Source organism: Malus sylvestris, chromosome 15 (genome assembly GCF_916048215.2).
Source record: "Malus sylvestris chromosome 15, drMalSylv7.2, whole genome shotgun sequence".
NCBI classification, from domain to species: domain Eukaryota; kingdom Viridiplantae; phylum Streptophyta; class Magnoliopsida; order Rosales; family Rosaceae; genus Malus; species Malus sylvestris.
The window spans coordinates 21,625,700-21,638,250 of NC_062274.1; the positions used below are offsets into that span (position 1 = coordinate 21,625,700).

The 12,551-nt window shown below is 38.4% G+C and overlaps 2 protein-coding genes across 2 annotated transcripts; both read right to left on the reverse strand.

Annotated features, from left to right (window-relative positions):
• Nucleotides 1-644: 644 nt before the first annotated feature.
• LOC126604786 (gamma carbonic anhydrase 1, mitochondrial-like) lies at nt 645-5,366 on the reverse strand. The gene is made up of 8 exons (XM_050272095.1): nt 5,064-5,366; nt 4,774-4,848; nt 4,203-4,244; nt 2,259-2,650; nt 1,939-2,082; nt 1,627-1,752; nt 1,364-1,515; nt 645-1,134 (listed from the first exon to the last, which is right to left on the reverse strand). The coding sequence occupies exons 4-8, from the start codon at nt 2,371-2,373 to the stop codon at nt 865-867; spliced, it is 807 nt and encodes a 268-aa protein (XP_050128052.1). The 5' UTR covers nt 2,374-2,650; nt 4,203-4,244; nt 4,774-4,848; nt 5,064-5,366; the 3' UTR covers nt 645-864.
• LOC126602799 (soluble inorganic pyrophosphatase 1-like) lies at nt 3,827-7,239 on the reverse strand. Its single transcript, XM_050269661.1, has 11 exons — nt 7,186-7,239; nt 6,833-6,898; nt 6,511-6,618; nt 6,342-6,407; nt 6,007-6,127; nt 5,751-5,832; nt 5,556-5,642; nt 4,774-4,848; nt 4,459-4,510; nt 4,203-4,244; nt 3,827-3,901 (listed from the first exon to the last, which is right to left on the reverse strand). Exons 1-11 carry the CDS (start codon nt 7,237-7,239, stop codon nt 3,827-3,829), a joined length of 828 nt encoding a protein of 275 aa, XP_050125618.1.
• Nucleotides 7,240-12,551: the final 5,312 nt, after the last annotated feature.

Below are 12,551 nucleotides of genomic sequence, written 5' to 3' on the forward strand. Positions count from 1 at the left end.
CAAGAATCCTAGGGCATCTGTAGATATCGTAGTGAGTTGGTTGTGGCATCGTGGTTGTGTGGGGATGGAGGTATGACGCGTGAGAGAGATTAATGGATGCGCAGGAAATGATGATGAAGGATCCACAAAAAATAAAATGGAGGAGAGGGAGGGTGAGAGTGGTGGCGATAGCAGCTGGTGAGTACTGACGAAGGATACTGAGGAGAAGAGAAAAGATGTGTAAAATTAAAGTTTCAAAAGGTAGAAAACTTGCCTACTGGCTTGGGAAGTTATGGGGTGGGTATAAAAATTAGGTTTGAAAAGGTAAAAAAAAAAAGTTAAAAAATTAGTTTATAAAGAGATAGAAAATTTTATCATTGATGGGTTAAGATAGTATGAAAATTAAATTTTACTAATTATCACATAAAATAATTCATTTAGACCAAGGGCGGTTTTGATTCCGATTAGAAGTGAATTGACAAACAACTTATATGAAACCAACATCATTCCTATTTTGTTTCTTAACAATTTAGTAAACACCTTTCATAGGAATCTGATTCTGATTCCTTCCCAATCCAATTCTGCATCAAATCAATTCCCCCAATTTTGATTACGGTTTAGTAAACGAGCCATAAGAGATCTTGAAAGAAGCTATCACAACACCGAAACAGAAGAGAAGTTGCATATCAATCAGAGAGAACGAGCAGAGCCATATGCTATTCTTCGTGTTTTGAGTCTTGACCTTCACACTCCAGACGGCCCCAAAAATTATTCGAAATGTAAAGCAGCCATTCGCTATAAATCCGCACATAAACAAAAACACTCACTTACACTAAATCTCAAAGAGGTGGTACCATTACCCACATCGTTAATAGTCGTACTTTCTTAAGCAGCCTTAGGTGGCGATGCGTTATCAGGAAGAGTAGTCTCTGCCGGTGTCTCACGAGTGACACCCAACATCGAGTCATATTCCTCATCACGGCGTGCAAACTTCTTTCGCAGAACCTTCTGAAACTCTATCTCGTCGAGGGGCTTTGCATTTTCAGCTGCATGAACCTGAGCCAAGTTGGAATAATTTAAGGCTGACTGGGAGATGAAGGCCATCTCGTCTTCTGTGAGCTTTCTCAGGAACTTTGCTGGATTCCCTCCCCATACCTGTTATAAAACATTCAGTAAACAACCAGTTCGAAAAATTTAAGTTGGTCGTTAAAAATTAATAAACAAAAAGAGCTACATTCAGCTATAAAAGGTGTCAGCTCGCACTGAGTCACTAGGATGAACTTATTGTGAGCTTTTTGTAATAACAGTTTGCACAATCAAGATACTAGTTTAACCGGGTACGGACTTGTCACATTCCACGCAAATAAAGGGTGTTTTGACATACCTCTCCACAGGGGATCCTTGTGTTCTGCCTTACAAGGGCTCCGGCAGCAACCATGGCGTGTTTCTCAACATAAACCCCATCAAGCAAGGTTGCAGCCATACCAACAAATGCCTCATCCTCTACAGTGCATCCATGCAAGACAGCACTGTGGCCTGCACAGTTCAAATCGAAAACCACGACACCAGAATTAGATCCTTACACTAAACTAAACCCACATCAAGACCATGCTAAAATCACCGGAAACACAATCACACATAACTCACCTACAGTAACATTGTCTCCGATAATGGTAGGCAAAACCTTGCCAGTCAAGTTAGATTTTGCCACATGAACAAGGGAGTTGTCTTGAATGTTGGTCCCAGACCCAATGCTGATGCTGTTAGCATCACCTTCACACCCGAAAACAACAATCAGGTAAATACGACATCTTTCGGGATTACGCTTCTACTCCCAACAACAAATTGGCTTACTTTTTCACAGAACTGGATTCTCAAACCAAAATTACCCTACTTTAGGAGTTAATATTACCCTACTCCCAACAACAAATTGGCTTACTTTTTCACAGAAATGCTTACCTCTCAAAACGCAACCGTACCAAATGGAGGAGCCTCGGCCCACCTGAACTTGGCCTATGATCGACGCACTGGGCGCCACAAACGCCTCCTTATCGACCACCGGAGCTTTGTCGAACACGTTCATCAGCGTCCGATGCCGCGATACTAATAACAACAATCGAAACAAAATAACACAAAATTCAACCACCGCATATCTCAAAATTCAATTCGACATTCAATAAACAAAGCTACAGACTCAGGATTGTGAAATTTGTGTGCAAATTTGTGTGCGTTAGGGTTTGAAGGAATTGAGAGATGAAGGAGAAGAATTGGGGGCGTACGCTGTTCTTGGAAGTAGTAGTTGCCTTGGAGGCGGGAACCGAGGCGGTCAATGGCTTGGCCAGTCTCGCGGATCCAGAATCCGACGGTGTAGATTGCTCTGCCCAGGGTCCCCATCGTCGTCGGAGATTGGAGGGTTTGTCGATGAGCGTTAGTTTGCAGGGGATGGTGTATGGGACGGCGCGTACTGGGTTCAGTCGCGGTCTCAGCTGTGGGTGGTGGAGCAAAGCATTTGAGAATTTGAGAGGTTTGAGGAGGAGAGCGGCGCTGCTGACAAGTGGGTTGGAAATGTTGGCCAGCGAAGGAGGTTACTGGACTCGCTCACTCGGATTCAATGCGCGCCGTTTAGTCACCTGCCCGGATCTTGTTTTGGTGGTTATTGACTACAGCTTCCCTACAGTATCGTAATGTAATCTTTCAGTTAAGAATACCACGTGGAAATAGGGAAAACGAGCTCTTTAATTCTTTTTATCATGATAAAATCAGTAACGTAATACAAGTTCATGAGAGAAATTGGCAGGATACTCATGCCGGGGTTGACAACGGTAAGGTCGAGTTCGAGTATCTGAACATGGAACCGGATATGAGGATCAAGGCTTGTGACATCCTTTTTTGTGACAAACAATGAGAATAATCTATACTAAACTCATCCAATTATGAAGAGGGAGATTCAAACATGAGACCTCGGTTCAAGGACGAATGCTTTTTAACCAACCGAGCTACAAATCAGTTGCCCCAAATGCTTGTCCAAGTTAGCAATACATGTTCAGCTCTCTTAGTTTTGTACTCTATACCAAAACATTTTCCTTCATTTTCATGCACTAAAAGTACTGTAAAAGTAAATACAACTCAAATTTTTAGATTCAATCGCTTCAGAAGGTAAATCTTTGCATCCAAAGTTGCATGAAATCATCCAATGACAAAATCTACTATCCACAAAACATTATTCAACACACTGAAGAGACGTACAATCAAAAGTACAACATAAGATCAACCATTTAAAACACAGAGATATAGCGCGATACTTTCGTATTTAGCAACAAGTCTACGGATCTTACTGTATTAATAAATCGTTTCAGCCATTTCGCTAATTATGAAGCCTGCAAGTTAGCCTACTGCCTCAAGCTCTTCACGATGTAAGACTAGGGGTGGTTCGGTATGGGATCCCATACCGAAACCCTTGTCTCGATTCCCAAACCGAAATTTTCGGGAATTCCAATTTCAATACCGATTCCAAACCAAATTTTTGGGAATCTCAATTTTCGGGATTTCGGGACAAATCGGGAATCCCGAAATGGTTTTGGGCTTTTGGACAAAAATTTGACATATTATGCTTTTGGGCTAAAATTCAACATTTTATATTGAAAAATTGACACATAGGCAAGCCCAATCTGCCAATTTGTTTCTACTAATCTGTGCACAAATCTACCAATTCAAAAGCTTTTGTGCACAATTTGCCTATTCAAAAGCAATCTGCCAATTTGCCTAATCTGTGCACAAATCTGCCTATATGTGGCTCATCTAGAAATAGCTTGCTTAAACTTTGATATGTTCCCGCTTAAAAATGCATTCAATCAATCGTCTCAACTAAATTCAAAACGGGTGATAAACTATGCATTTTACCCTTCAAGTTCTTGATGGTAAGCTTAAACGAGAATATATACAACAGAAAGTAAAAGAAACGCTACAAAGCAGACGGAAACAAAATTTGTTCAACTATGCATTTTACCCTTTAAGTTTGAAGAATCTTGTCGAGCATACTTACCACACAAACAAGAAATTGTGATGGGCCAAGTTGACATAGCAAATCGACAGTACATGTACACTACATCTCGGATTTAATCCATATAGGATGTTTATACAGTCATTCATAACGGTAAATATGGAGAAGCTGGACAAGGCTAAAAAGGAGATGAATCCTACTCGGTTGAGGCAAACAAAATTACCTTGTCCTTGATGTCCTTGTGGCATTGGTTTGTACACCTTCTCTGTTAACAATAACACACCAACAAAACAACATTTGAAATATCATCAGTAATGTTGTCTGCCTAATACCCCAAGTAATTCTCATAAAAAGACAAAAATTTTGATCTTGCTTAAGCTTTGATCAACATTGGTAAATATGGGTCGCTAATGTGACATCCATTTTATTAATAATGGCTTCCAACTAGAAGAGAATAACCTCCACATATGCTATTAAACCAGAATCTGAGAAAGTATTAAATCGGAATTTGAGAGAGTATTAAACCACAGCCTATTAAATCAGAATAGAGAGAGTATTAAACAGTTTGCATCGAGAGAGTATTAAATTAAACCACAACCTATTACAAAAGGTCAACCAATGACTAATGTAAATATACCAAAGCTCCAAAAGCTTAGATTCCTTAAAGACCAAATACTTCCAAGACTTGAATATAAATATGTCCCACATTACACTCTTAAAAGCAACAATTAAATCAAAGGAGCATACAATTCAAGAGAGCATAAAATTAAATAAAACTTATCTGAGAAATTTACCTGTTGCTATTGGCAAATAAAACTCCAGCACAGTAGCAAAGCAAAAGAGCCCAGTTCCTTCGGACCTTCACCAATCTGCAAAAACCCAAGAACCTGAACCATTAGATCAATTAAATAGAATCTAATCTGTGAAACCAAACAAACCCTAAATTTACAAACCCTAATCTAGAATTCGAAAATTAAATTTCAAAAACCCTAAAATTACAAACCCTAATCTAGAATTCGTAAATTAAATTTCACAAACCCTAAATTAAATTTCAAACCCTAAATTAATTCCCATATTTATTTACCTGTGTCTGAATCTGAGAGATAGAATCGCGTGAGAGAGTCAGAGACTCTTGAGAGAGAGAATCGCAAGAGAGAGTCACGATAGAGAGAATCGTGAGAGAGAGACCTCAGACCAATGGTGGCTGTGACTCTGTATCGTGAAGGAAGGGAGAGACAGAAGTGGATGATCCGCGTGTGGTGGTGGGCTGGTGAATGGCTGGCCGAAGTTGGATTTGAGTGAGACTGAGCTGAGAGAGAGAGACTGAGAAATGAAATGAAAGTTAGAAACCGGAGTGGAGTCAGTTCAGTCCTCGACAGGGAGAAACAAAGCTGAAACTTGAAAGCCTAACAAGGAATAGATGGACGGCATAGATTTTGAAACAATCCAACGGTTCAAATTAATTCTAATTATAATTAAAAATATATATATATATATATATATATATAATAATTAAAAATATACATTTTCGATTCGGTATGGGAATACCGAAATTTTGGGAAAATCGATTTAGGACATTTTTGGTTTGGGATCGGTATTTTTTTTGTTTGGTTTGGGAATTTTGAGAATTTTTTCCCTCCATATGTAAGACTCATACAGGTTCCTGCACACAAGACGTTATTTTAAGAAAACAATAACAATGAAATATTTACGTTCTATTTGCAATAATCATAGGCGACCGTGAAAAGAGTGGAAGTAAAGTTTATCTCACATGGAGTATCTGATGGCCTCAATGGCAGCCTCAGCAGGTAGAAAATCTTCAACAGCAACTTCCTTGTTCTCATTCTTTTTGTCTATCATGGCGTAAGAGTTAAGGGCATGCGGCAAAAACCAGTTCATATTGCAAAGAGACGAACAAAGTTTTTTAATAGATTAATTATCTACTTGAGGTAATTCATAACTGTGGAGTCACACGACTCCCAACCGCTTCAATTTAATGGAATGCACGCAATGTAGTAATAGGATACAGTCCTCAAAGAACCGACGAATTTCTGCAAGGCGATGTGGAGGAATCTCCTTGATGTCAGTGTAATGGCGGAACCCAGGGTCATCCGCACATACTGCAATGATCTTGTCATCCTTTTCACCCTGCAATAGAACTCATGTTTTCGATAGCTACACCCACTTCTGGATGTATGAAATCAGATCGCTATGAGAGGAAACGATACAAAGAATAAATATTGAAATTCTGATAGCCAAATGAAAACAGCAGTAAAATAAACAAAACTTCCTTTGCTTGTTACATTAAATTCTTTAAACGCATTGATCTAGTCAAGCATGAGATCGAAACAGGCTTTCTTACTTGATCAATCATGGGCATTAATCCAATAGCACGAGCACGAAGGAAATAACCAGGTATCACGGGCTCCTATATGGGAGAAAAATCCAAGACTATTTAATAAGTTCAGTCGAATATACAAGATTAGCTGTTTTGCCATTGAGGAGGGAATTATGTGTCCAAATGACATTACCTGCATCAGTACTAGGACATCCATAGGATCGCTATCCTCACATATTGTTCGTGGGATGAAACCATAGTTGTGTGGGTAAACAACCGATGAATAAAGCACTCTGTCCACCTGCGTTAAAGAGCCTCATGCATTAGTGTCCTCCATGAAAGGCATCAATTTCACACTAGATGCCAATACCCTAGCAAACACTATGATAACAATGTCTACCAAACAACGGTAAATATACAGGGCCCATGTTTAAATTTCTCTAACCGTAATGAATAAGTATGGTTAACTAAAGAGGCAACAGCTCATCATTTGGAAAGAAGAAGAATAGTCTTACTACTATAAGGCCACTTTTCTTGTCGAGCTCATACTTAACCTTGCTGCCTTTGCCAATTTCAACAACCTGCCACAGAAATTATCACTTGGATTCTTATGTAACTGGTGTAACAGAATCTTCAGCTAAATATATATATTTTTTGTCATTTATTTTTCAAAAAGTGGGGAAGATTATTTAAGTCATCGTCCACTGATAGAAGCATTCCACAATCTTATTCTAAAGGGTTTTAAACTCATCCACGGCGACCATATGCAACACATCCATAACTTACATGTTGGATTTGTTAAAGGGTCCTTTTGCTAAAAGATCAGAACAATAAAAAGACTAAAAGAAAGTTAGAAACAATGACTCACACAGTTGAAAACTGCTGGTGCACCAGGTCCTGCATAGACGAAAACATCAGGCATTATTAACCAAACATGTAAAGTTTAGGTCAAATTATACATGGAGCTCTTGAATACGAGTCTCGCACACACACAACGGAATCTGAGCTTCTCTCAGCTCACACACATATGCGCACACACAACACAATGAAGTGCAATACTCACACACACACACACACACTCTATTTCCACAAAAGAATAGTGCAAGTGCCTAACTTGATCCACTATATTTCCATTTCCATAATTGTGACTAAGAATCATTGTTGTAAAGTAATGTGACGTTTCATTCCGAAATTTATTGTATTTTACTCACAACAACAATGAAATTCCTAAAATGTCCATGAGATGCCACGTAGGTCTTTGGACTTCAATTATCCTTTCACCTTTTCAATCTTATTTGACCATTGTTAAATAGTACTCATTTTTACAAACACGTGAGCGCATATGGAACTCAATTCGGAATTATAACGAAAAAATTATATTTGAAACAATGTAAACTTACCTGAGATAAATTCAAATTCCGAAAAACTGACCTCGTGCAATGTGCATCACTGCTTGAGCCGGCCTTGTGTTAAACAAATACTTATTTTAGGGTTTTAAAACCTACTCTTGTCAACACCCATCCATCAGACATCATTCTTTTCCTTTTTTTTTAAAAATATATTTTCTCTTTCTCTCTCTCTCTTTCCCTTCTCTGAAATCACTATCTATCTCTTCTTTCTCTCTCTGCACCTTCGAGCTCACACTCCATCTAACACATAGAGAGAGAGAGAGAACCAACACTATCGCCCTAATCCCTTCACAAATTGAACTCCAAAACCATGAAACCTTAACCTCTAGGACGAGAGGAAACTAGTCATACCATTGCATGTGCCATCGGAGCACTGGGCAGTGACCTGCCATTAGACCTAATAGCTTCAAGCTCTCACCTTCAATCTCAGGTGAGATTATTTTCCTTCTCTTCGAGTTCTGGGTTCCTATTGTTAGATGAAGTCAAGCTCACATCGTTATTCCCGCGACTTGAGGATTTCATCAGTTCAAACTCTTATCCTTTAGCTGTTCCTAGTTTATAGGATTTTGTTTTCAAATGTTTGTTGTAAGTCAAGCTGCGCATGCAGTCTTCTGCTATCTAATTGTATATTTGAAAGCTCTATGTTTCTCGGGTTTTCAAACCCTTTTTGTAATCCTCAAGTTAATATAAATATATGCATCCCATCATTAATTGGGTATGCAATTGAAGTGAAAGTTTGAGTTCTGAAGTTTTACATGGTATTGAGCCCTACTGTCTAACGACTCGATCCAGTTTTTTTTTTCCCACGCTTCAATGGCTGAAAGCAATGGCAACTCCTCCAATTCTACCACGCCTCATACCATCAATCATTTCCATCATTTCTCCACTGTTGTCAACATTAAGCTTCATAGAACCAACTACCCACTGTGGTTGGCTCAAATTCTCCCAATTCTCAAAAGTAGAGATCTGTTGGGGTATGTGGATGGTACCTCATTGTGTCATCCCAAACACATGTCGGGTGTTACCATTATCAATCCAGAATATGCTGCATGGGTCCAACAGGATCAAATGATCCTTAAATGGCTCCTTGATTGTTTATGTATTGTTTACTGTGGCAAGTAAGAGGAATGCACGTGCCACTTGAGAAGCTTTAGAGCAGAGGTATGCCTCCACATCACAAAACCGAATTTTGTTCCTGCGAAATGAGTTACTGCAGACAAAGAAACGTGATCTCTCTGTTGCGGATTACCTGGATCGCATGAATGCGATAACTGATAACCTTGCCCTAGCTGGGCAACCTGTGAATGATGATGAACTCGTACATATTGTGTTGAACAATCTAGGACCTGCATTTGAAATGACGGTGAGTGCTACTTAAGCTCGGGATTCTCCCATTACTTATCCCACTCTTGAGGCACTTATATTGACAACTGAATAAAGAATGGCGGACCAACATTCTTCCTTGGCTGAGACTGCATTTGTGACTGCTTTTGTTGCTGCTTGAGGCCGTGGCGGTGGAAGGTCGCATGGAACTGGGATATGTGCCTTTCCATCCAACCGTGGTGTCCCTGTGTTTGAATTGAATTTTCTGTTGGATTTGAGCTTTAATTTGTGTGTTATGAGGCATCTTTTTTCGAGCAAACTCTGGTGAGTTTGTGATTTCTGGAGCTCGTGATCAACTCAAATCAATTCCAGGTATTTATATATTCTCTTGCATGTAAATTTTAGTTAGAAGTTACTGAGATTTGACATGCATGTACTATGCTTCCTATTTCTAGAACCCGGTGAAGGCTTTCGAAGGGAATCCATCGAATCCGAGGTGGATTCGACCCCTAATTTAAATAAATATGTTTTAGGTAAGTCCTTGAGTTTCTCAGATTGTATTTTCTAAGATTTGGAAGTTGAATTCATGGAGTTTGGGACTAAATTCATGCTCTGCAACTCTATGGAATTTTCTCTAGTTTCCGGCAAAGGACCTATGGGCTGCAGGCCATTTCTCGACCATTTCTCGACCATTTCCAGCCACTACTTGACCCAATATTGTTATGGCTCGAATGCTTACTCTCCAAGCTTCATTATGGTAATTAGATGGTAAGTTTTGGTTGAGTTTTGATCCCAAAACGGAGTCGGAGAAGTTTTCCGGCCATAATTCCCATATCCAGCTTTCTTCTTCATTTGGGTTCGGCGGGTGCGACTCGCGAGCCCAATTGGGTCTGACCTGACTCGATAAAAAAATGAAGCCCAACCCAGATCCAAGAATTGGCCCAAGCTAATGACTCGTTAACCCTAATCCGGATTCGACCCTGTACAGAAAGAAAAAAAGAAAAAAAGGCCTAAGCCCAAACCTTTGGGCCATTGTTCCAGCTCATCCCATTTCCGAAATGGACTGAGAATATTCTGGAATATCCTTGGAATATTTCTTGTGTTGACTTTTTCGAATTTTCTCGGAAGCCCTCCTAGGCTAATTTTGACGCTTCGAGTCCATTTTTGACATCCATTTAAGAAAATTTTGAAATTTTAACATAGTTGACCATCGATGTGTCTTGGTTGACTTTTAAGGTTGATCGTTGACTTTTTACAAAATTTGCCCATGACCCCTCTTTACTTATTTCGACGCTCTGATTATAAATCCGCACTCCGTTTTCTCAAATTTGATCGTCTAAGTTGAGTTTTACCAATGGGTCCCAATATTATGTTTATGTGCGATTAGTATCAGAGACTCTTGACTTTCTTAGCTTGAAAGGATGTGAAATCGCAAGTACGTGTGAGTGGATCTTTTTATTTTTATGTATATATGTGTATGTGATTTTTTCCGATGACTGCTTTTATATATTATGATATGACATGCCATGTTTAGCTTTACAAATAGACTTTTCGTGCACTTTATGTTTTTAATACTATTTGTGAGCATAAACTGTGGCATGGCATCCTTGCATTTTATCTGCTCATTACTACATGTTTGCACAGTGTCTCTTAGCTATTTGTACTGTCTTGGGCCAAAGACTAGCTTCACATGTAGTTCCATCGTTTACATTCGCTTTGGATCTAGAGTTAGGTGCCAACCTGTCCTTTTGTGTGATGTTTTGAACTCGTATGTGATGCGATGAGCGCAACTCACGTGATGTAGTACTAGAATGTAAAATTTACACCTAGCATGTTCCATTGTTTGAATATCTCTGCAATGGACTTAAGTGCCTACATAAATTAATGAGCATTGATTTTTTGAAATAACGATTTGAGAATTGATGTTGAGATACCTTGTTGTTATGCCTACAACCTTTTAGCTCATTTGTGATGCAAGGTACCTATTATATACTAATATTATAATATTTTTGGGAAACCATATACTTGTTTTACAGTGAGGGGTTACAATTTCGAAAAGGTTTTACAAAACTTTATTTTTCAGGCTCACTCACCCTTGTTTTTCGCCCTTCTAGGATTTTAGTGGCAGATGTTTCGTGACGACGAGGATTGTTGGTAAAAGTTGTTACATATGAGACTTCTCATTTCAGTATAAATGTCCTTACTTTTCTTTTACTGCAATTTATCTATGCTCTGACATCACTTGTGTGATATGGGTTCAATACCGCTCACATACGCACTTTAAATTAGTCACTTTTAGGTTTTAATTTATTCACATTTTTCACATCACTACACTTTATGACTTCGTCACCTTCTAGGTGTCGGCCAACACATTGCGATTCAGGTGTCCAGGTGGACATTCTGGGTTGAGGTGTGTTAGTCAAGTAAAGCCAACTACACTGGCCGATCTACGAAGAGTGAGTGAATGATATTGCTTTTATATCTTTTGCTAACAATGATGAGTTTTACAGATGTTTATGCTTCAATCTAGCTCTTATAAAGGCAAATTGCAACAAAAATCGAAAGAAGATTAGGGCAAAGTACGACAAAGTGGTGGAAATTGGGCAACATCGTCATTCCAACATAAACATTACATTTCCCATATCAACCATTAGTTGGCTCAAAACCATCATAACGAAAGTTATCCCACACTAAGGCCATCTCCAATTGATCATGCCATATGGCTATAGGCTATTTTATAGCTCGAAATAAGGAAAAAAATCATCTCCAATGGAGGTCCATGCCAAAGAAAAAAGTAACCCATTGGGCCAAACTCCATCCTATGGCCATCGGGCTGGGCAATTGAAGCCATCCAGCCAACCCGAAAAGCTTGTCCCAACTATCAGCAACCCACATGCTAGCTGACGTTTGCTAGTCGTTGGATTAGATTTTTTTTTTTTTAAAGATGAAATTTAAAATAAAGTTTTTAAAAATCTAATTTTTTTCCCTATAAATATCTAAGTCATTTTTACACTATTTCTCACATCATTTTCATCATTTTGTACTATTTTACCTCATTTTATTTTAATTCTTCAGATTCTTTAAAATCCTATCCGAATTTTTTTTTTGGAAGCAAAACAAACATAGCATTCCGAAAAAAATATTAAGATTATATAAAGATAAGAAATATGGAGAGTTACTCATTTATAAATATGGTAATTTAATTCAATTAATCAATAAAGTTAAAGAACAAAAAAATAATAAATTATTGATGGGCTAAAAAACAGTTTCCTTCGTTTGGAGATGATATATGAAGTGGCATGATAGTGTTTATTAAAAAATAATTTTTTGTCGGGCTATAATTTAGACGGAAGCTAGATATAGCCATTTTAGTTAGAGATGACCTAATAAAACATAGCCTATCAACCTAATGAGACACAAGTCAATTAGTCACCCACAATATAATGTATAAGATATAATGTATAAGATAATAATGCACTTCTCTACGTTAATCTATGAGTTT

What these genes read in the sequence shown, in the direction of transcription:
- LOC126604786 (XM_050272095.1), bottom strand. Translation starts at nt 2,373, where the DNA reads ATGGGGACCCTGGGCAGAGCAATCTACACCGTCGGATTCTGGATCCGC. An exon ending in GTACGGTTGCGTTTTGAGAG is followed by an intron (nt 1,753 to 1,938) that starts GTAAGCATTTCT and finishes TCGGGTGTGAAG; the next exon opens with GTGATGCTAACAGCATCAGC. An exon ending in CAAGGATCCCCTGTGGAGAG is followed by an intron (nt 1,135 to 1,363) that starts GTATGTCAAAAC and finishes GTTTTATAACAG; the next exon opens with GTATGGGGAGGGAATCCAGC.
- LOC126602799 (XM_050269661.1), bottom strand. Translation starts at nt 7,239, where the DNA reads ATGCCTGATGTTTTCGTCTATGCAGGACCTGGTGCACCAGCAGTTTTC. An exon ending in AGAAAAGTGGCCTTATAGTA is followed by an intron (nt 6,619 to 6,832) that starts GTAAGACTATTC and finishes TCTTTAACGCAG; the next exon opens with GTGGACAGAGTGCTTTATTC. An exon ending in TAATGCCCATGATTGATCAA is followed by an intron (nt 6,128 to 6,341) that starts GTAAGAAAGCCT and finishes GTTCTATTGCAG; the next exon opens with GGTGAAAAGGATGACAAGAT.